The 6,000-nt window shown below is 55.3% G+C and overlaps 1 protein-coding gene across 7 annotated transcripts in view; it reads left to right on the top strand.

Moving 5' to 3' along the window:
• The first annotated feature begins 3,211 nt into the window (after positions 1–3,211).
• Positions 3,212–6,000, top strand: part of LOC147009186 (lysosomal acid lipase/cholesteryl ester hydrolase-like) — a 28,187-nt gene continuing 25,398 nt past the window's right edge. For 2 of the 7 annotated variants that reach the window (XM_085863054.1, XM_085863053.1), the window contains exons 1-3: positions 3,212–3,295; positions 4,714–4,856; positions 5,238–5,352. In XM_085863054.1, the coding sequence (XP_085719180.1) occupies positions 3,244–3,295; positions 4,714–4,856; positions 5,238–5,352 (310 nt within the window). In that variant the 5' untranslated portion in view covers positions 3,212–3,243. Of the gene's footprint in view, positions 3,442–4,189; positions 4,460–4,713; positions 4,857–5,237; positions 5,353–6,000 lie in introns of those variants that run through there. The other 5 variants (XM_085863055.1, XM_085863056.1, XM_085863057.1 and 2 more) reach the window with 5 other exon arrangements.

Genomic DNA, 6,000 nt, shown 5'->3' with positions numbered 1-6,000 from the left:
TCCTCTCTCCTCTCTCTCTTCCTCCTCCTTTTCTCCCTTCCTGCCCTCTCCCTTCCTCCCTTCTCCCTTCCTCCCCTTCTCCCTTTCCTCCCCTCTCCCTTCCTCCCCCTCCCTTCCTCCCTCTCCCTTCCTCCCTCTCCTTCCCCTCCCTCCCTTCCTCCCTCTCCCTCCCCTCTCCTTCCTCCCTCTCCCTTCCTCCCCCTCTCCCTTCCTCCCCTCTCCCTTCCCCCTCTCCCTTCCTCCTCTCCCTTCCCCTCTCCCTTCCCCTCCCCTCCCTTCCCCCCTCTCCTTCCTCCCTCTCCCTTCCTCCCCTCCTCCCTTCCTCCCTCTCCTTCCCTCTCTCTCTCTCTTCCTCTCCTCTCTCTCTCTCTCTCCCTCCTCCTCTCTCTCTCCCCTCTCCCTCTCTCTCTCTCTTCCTCCCTCTCCCCTCTCTCTCTCTCTCTCCTTCCTCCCTCTCCTCCCTCTCCTCCCTCTCCCTCTCCCTCCTCCCTCTTCTCCCTTCCAACCCTCTCTCTCTTCCTCACATCTCCTCTCCCTTCCTCACCTCCTCTCCTTCTCCCTTCCTCCCTCTCCCTCCCTCTCTCCTTCCCTTCCTCCCTCCTCCTCCCTCTCCTTCCTCCCTCTCTCTCCTCTCCCTTCCTCCTCTCCCTCCCCCCTCTCTCTCCCTTCCTTCCTCCCTCCCCCCTCTCCTCTTCCTTCCTCCCTCCCTCCCTCTCCCTCTCCCTTCCTCCTCCCTCCTCCCTCTCCCTTCCTTCCTCCCTCCCCCCTCTCCCTTCCTCCTCCTCCCTCCCCCTCTCTCCCCCTCTCCCTTCCTCCCTCCCCCTCTCCCTTCCTTCCTCCCTCCCCCTCTCCTTCCCTCCCTCCTCTCCTCCCTTCCTTCTCTCCTCCCCCTCTCCCTCTCCTTCCTTCCTCCCCCTCTCCCTTCCTTCCTCCCTCCCCTCTCCCTTCCTTCCTCCCTCCCCCTCTCCCTTCCTTCCTCTCCTCCCTCTCCCTCTCTCTCCCTTCCTTCTCTTCTCTCCCTCCCCTCTCTCCTTCCTTCCTCCTCTCCCCCTCTCTCTCCTTCTCTTCCTCCCTCCCTCTCCCTTTCCTTCCTCCCTCCCCCCCCTCTCCCTTCCTTCCTCCCTCCCTCCCCCTCTCCCTTCCTTCCTCCCTCCCCCTCTCTCCTTCCTTCCTCCCTCCCCCCCTCTCCCTTCCTTCCTCCCTCCCCCTCTCCCTTCCTTCCTCCCTCCCCCTCTCCCTTCCTTCCTCCCTCCCCCTCTCCTTCCTTCCTCCCTCCCCCTCTCCCTTCCTTCCTCCCTCCCCCCTCTCCCTTCCTTCCTCCCCCTTCTCCCTTCCTTCCTTCCTCCTCCTCCTCTCCCTTCCTTCCTCCCCCCTCTCTTCCCTTCCTTCCTCCTCCCCCTCTCCCTTCCTTTTCTTCCTCCCCTCCTCTTCTCCCTTCCTCCCCTTTCTCTCCCTCTCCCTTCCTCCTCCCCCCTTTTTCCCTTCCCTTCCTCCCTCTCTCTCTCCCTTCTCCTTCCTCCCTCCCCCTCTCTCCTTCCTTCCTCCCTCCCTCCCTCCTCTCTCTCTCCTTCCTTCCTCCTCCCCCTCTCCCTCTCCCTTCCTTCCTCCCTCCCTCTCTCTTCCTTCCTCCCTCCCCCCTCTCCCTTCCTTCCTCCCTCCCCCCTCTCCTTCTCCTTCCTCCCTCTCCCCCTCTCCCTTCCTTCCTCCCTCCCCTCTCCCTTCCTTCCTCCCTCCCCCCTCTCCCTTCCTTCCTTCCTCCCTCTCCCTCTCCCTTCCTCCCCTCTCCCTTCCTCCCTCTCCTCCTCTCCTTCCTCCCTCCCTCTCTCTCCTTCCTCCCTCTCCTCTCCCTTCCTCCCTCTCCTCCCTCCCTCCCCTCCCTCTCCCTTCCTTCCTCCTTCCCTCCCTCCCTCCCCTCTCCCTCCCTCCCTCCCTCCCCCTCTCCTTCCTTCCTTCCTCCCTCCCTCCCCTCTCTCTTTCCTTCCTCCCTCCCTCCCCTCTCTCCCTTCCTTCCTCCCTCCCTCCCTCCTCTCCCTTCCTTCCTCCCTCCCTCCTCCCTCTCCCTTCCTTCCTTCCCTCCCTCCCCCTCTCCCTTCCTTCCTCCCTCCCTCCTCTTCCCTCTCTCCCTTCCTTCCTCCCTCCCTCCCCCTCTCTCCTTCCTTCCTCCTCCCTCCCCTCCTCTCCTTCCTCCTCCCTCCCTCCCCTCTCTTCCTTCCTCCCTCCCTCTTCCCCTCTCCCTTCCTTCCTCCCTCCCTCCCCCTCTCCCTTCCTTCCTCCCTCCCTCCCCCCTCTCCTTCCTTCCTCCCTCCCTCCCCCCTCTCCCTTCCTTCCTCCCTCCCCCTCTCCCTTCCTCCCTCCTCTCTCCCCTCTCCCTTCCTTCCTCCCTCCCCCTCTCCCTTCCTTCCTCCCTCCCTCTCCCCCTCTCCCTTCCTTCCTCCCTCCCTCCCTCTCTCTCCCTTCCTTCTTCCTCCCTTCCCTCTTCCCTCTCCCTTCCTTCCTCCCTCCCTCCCTCTCTCCCTTCCTTCCTTCCTCCCTCCCTCCCCCCCTCTCCCTTCCTCCCTCCCCCCCTCTCCCTTCCTTCCTCCCTCCCTCCCCCCTCTCCCTTCCTTCCTCCCTCCCTCCCCCCTCTCCCTTCCTTCCTCCCTCCTCCCCCTCTCCTTCCTTCCTCCCTCCCTCCCCTCTCCCTTCCTTCCTCCCTCCCCCTCCTCTCCCTTCCTTCCTCCCTCCCTCCCCCCTCTCCCTTCCTTCCTCCCTCCCTCCCTCCCCTCTCCCTTCCTTCCTCCCTCCCTCCCTCCCCCCTCTCCCTTCCTTCCTCCCTCCCTCCCCCCTCTCCCTCCCTCCCTCCCCCTCTCCCTCCCCCTCCCCCTCTCCCTCCCTCCCCCCTCTCCCTTCCTCCCCCTCTCCCTTCCTCCCCCTCTCCCTCTCCCTTCCTCCCCCCCTCTCCCTTCCTCCCCCTTTTCTCCTCTCTCCCTCCCCTGAGCGTGGCTAATACGCTCATTATGCTAATGTAAGCGGCTCTGTGGAGGTGTGGCCTGTTTTCGCTCCGACAGGAAGTTTGGAGGTGTAGCGACGGCGGTGCAGTCAGTGGTGTAAAGCCGCTTTTTTTGAAAAATTCAACCTTTGTTCCTCATTTCACGCACACGATTTCTTCAGTAGATTTTCAATCGCGGATTTTAATAAAACGTTTTAAATATATACTTTTATATTGTTTGAAGACCAATAAGGTAGCGGAAACAAACCAACCAAATGACCTGTGATTTTGAAATCGGGTCCAGTCCAGTCAGTGTGAAATCGAGAAGTAAGTGACGTCAGGTCAGGCGTTGTTGACTGGAGGGTGTGCGGTGGGTGAAGGTTTTATTGAGAGCAGGTTTGGTGAGATGTTTAAATAGGAATCACTGGCTCGTGTTTGTTCACTCAACTGCACGGATTTTGTGTGATTTAATTGTAAGGAGGTCGTGTTTATAATTGCTCACTTGATTTGTGGTTTTTTTTTTTCTGTTTCGGGTCTCGTCTTCCTGCTCCGTGTACCAAGTGCGGTACCGAGTCCATAGTGTGGATGTCGTCTCGCTGTGCCATGTACCTAGTGCTGTGTACATTGATGAAAACGCGGTTTGGATGTCGTCTCACTGTGTTGTGTACCTAGTGCTGTGTACATTGATGAAAACATTGTTTGTATGTCGTCTCGCTGTGCTGTGTACATTGATGAAAACATTGTTTGTATGTCGTCTCGCTGTGCTGTGTACATTAATGAAAACACTGTTTGGATGTCGTCTCACTGTGCCATGTACCTAGTGCTGTGTATATTGATGAAAACACTGTTTGGATGTCGTCTCGCTGTGCTGTGTATATTAATGAAAACTGTGTGGATGTCATCTCGCTGTGCCATGTACCTAGTGCTGTGTATATTAATGAAACCGCGGTTTGGATGTCTTCTCACTGTGCTGTGTACTTCGTGCGGTGTATATTAATGAAAACACTGTTTGGATGTCGCCTCGCCGTGCCATGTCCCTCGCGCGGTGTATATCAATGAAAACACTGTTTGGATGTCGCCTCGCTGTGCCGTGTACCTCGTGCGGTGTATAATCAATGAAAACTGCTTCAGAGGAAGTTGTACCTGCAAAATAAGGAATATAAAATGAAAACCATCAATCCATCCATTTCCCCCCTGAAGGATTTCTAAAAAGTGAACCAAATCATTGTCGAGTCGCCGTCGTGCCTCTCCTCGTTTTAGTCATTTGGCCGAATCCATTGGGTGTCCGAATCCATTGGGTGTTGCGCGGTTACCGTGGGAGGGCAAGCCTTGAGGGTGACAACTTGGTGTCACGAGTCCGAACGTGACGAGTTAGAGGGTGTGCTTGGTCCACTTGAATCAATTCTCAATTCTAAAGCACAAATAAGTCGTTTTGTGAAAAAAAAAAATTATTTATCTATTTATTGGTCTGCAACCTTTCGGAGAATACAGGTGAATACAGGTGTTGTATGTGTGGTGTGATGGATTTATTGATGTACAAATTGTACACGTCGTTGCGATGGCTGCTATTCTTGGTGTGACGTGCATGACCCCAAGGAGGGTGCTGGTTTGCATCACTTACTGCGTCTGCAGCTGTGCAGCCGATGCAGTGCCCCCCTGCATGCGAGAGCAGTTTTCAACTTTTTCATTTGTTTGCCTCTTTCAATAACACCGACGTTTCAAACGTATTGACGCTGTACTTGCAGGATACCCGTCGAAGTACGTCATGTGCGACCTACTGTGGCCGTGTTTGCTGCTGGGGAGTCTTCTGACCGCGGGTTGCCACGGCGACGGCCTCACCGTTCCAGGGAACCTTGCTTCACCAGATCCGGAGATATTCATGAACGCCGTAAGATCCTCCTCCAAACGACTCTGCGCTTCTTCCACCTCATCGTCTTGTTCTCTTATTTCCGTTTGGTGTTTTCAATCCACACTTAAAATGTTCATCAGCGTCCATCTGTTCATCAGCGGTGTCCTTGTGTGATCGGTTCACCTGTGTTGTTCATTCCCGATGTGCCGACTCGATCTGTAATCTTGTGAGCAGACGGTGATCCCAGGATTGACTTACCCGTTGATTGAATGTTTTGATTTGTTTTTTTTTCTCCATCTCATTTTTATGTTGTTGGGGATTTTTGAGTATGCAAGTGTTTTGGTTGTCTCGTCCATGCTTTTAAAATAAAATAAAATAATTTTTGATCCAGGATTGTGTGGGAACGTGATTTATTTACAGAGTCAAATGATAATCAGCCAGGGATATCCGAATGAAGAATACGAGGTCACGACTGCTGATGGATTCATTCTGAGCGTCAGCCGAATCCCCCATGGCGTCAAGCGTCCCGGAAACGGTGAGGGAAAAGCCCGGTGCTTTTTATTTTATTATCTACAGGAGTGGTAACTGCCATGCACGTGGACATGCCGACGGATACATGAGACAAACACAGCCACTGAGATTGGGGGAAGTGCCGTCACTTCCTGGGACACTGAGTACCGTGACGTCACAACAATGGCGCTGCTTTTGTCATGGCACTCCGTGGGGCATTTACGCCATATTGACCAAATGTACCGCTCACGCTCTCCGGCGGGGGAACATTTAGGTTCTGCTCCTTCTTCTTCTTCTTAAAAAAGTGAGGAAGAGTTGCATTGTTCAGTTCGGTTTGACTTGAAAGATTGAACTCGTCGGTGCGATTGCAATCTGAGGGAACGGGCTGGACCACGAACAGTACAGGACAGTTAAAGCTGCCATCATCATCCAACACGAGCTCATTGCACCGTGCGGTTACCTGCCGACCGTACCTCTCTCTGTCGGATGCAGTTCGCCCCTTCCCCCCACTGCATCATGAAACCTTGCAACCCACTAAGAGACACTCATTCTTCTCCCTCTTCCCCTTCCTCCCGCTATGTCGGTCTTCTCTTCTCTGCCTCAGTTTGAAGAGTTCATTTGTTTCTTCACAAACTCCATAATCCTGAGCAATCTGTTTACTGTTCTAGTGTAG

This window comes from Eptatretus burgeri, chromosome 17 (assembly GCF_056783735.1).
Source record: "Eptatretus burgeri isolate ZD-2024b chromosome 17, Ebu_testis_v1, whole genome shotgun sequence".
Lineage (NCBI taxonomy): Eukaryota > Metazoa > Chordata > Myxini > Myxiniformes > Myxinidae > Eptatretus > Eptatretus burgeri.
The sequence above is the reverse complement of the archived record's forward strand: the minus strand, read 5'-3'. Positions and strand labels throughout refer to the sequence as shown.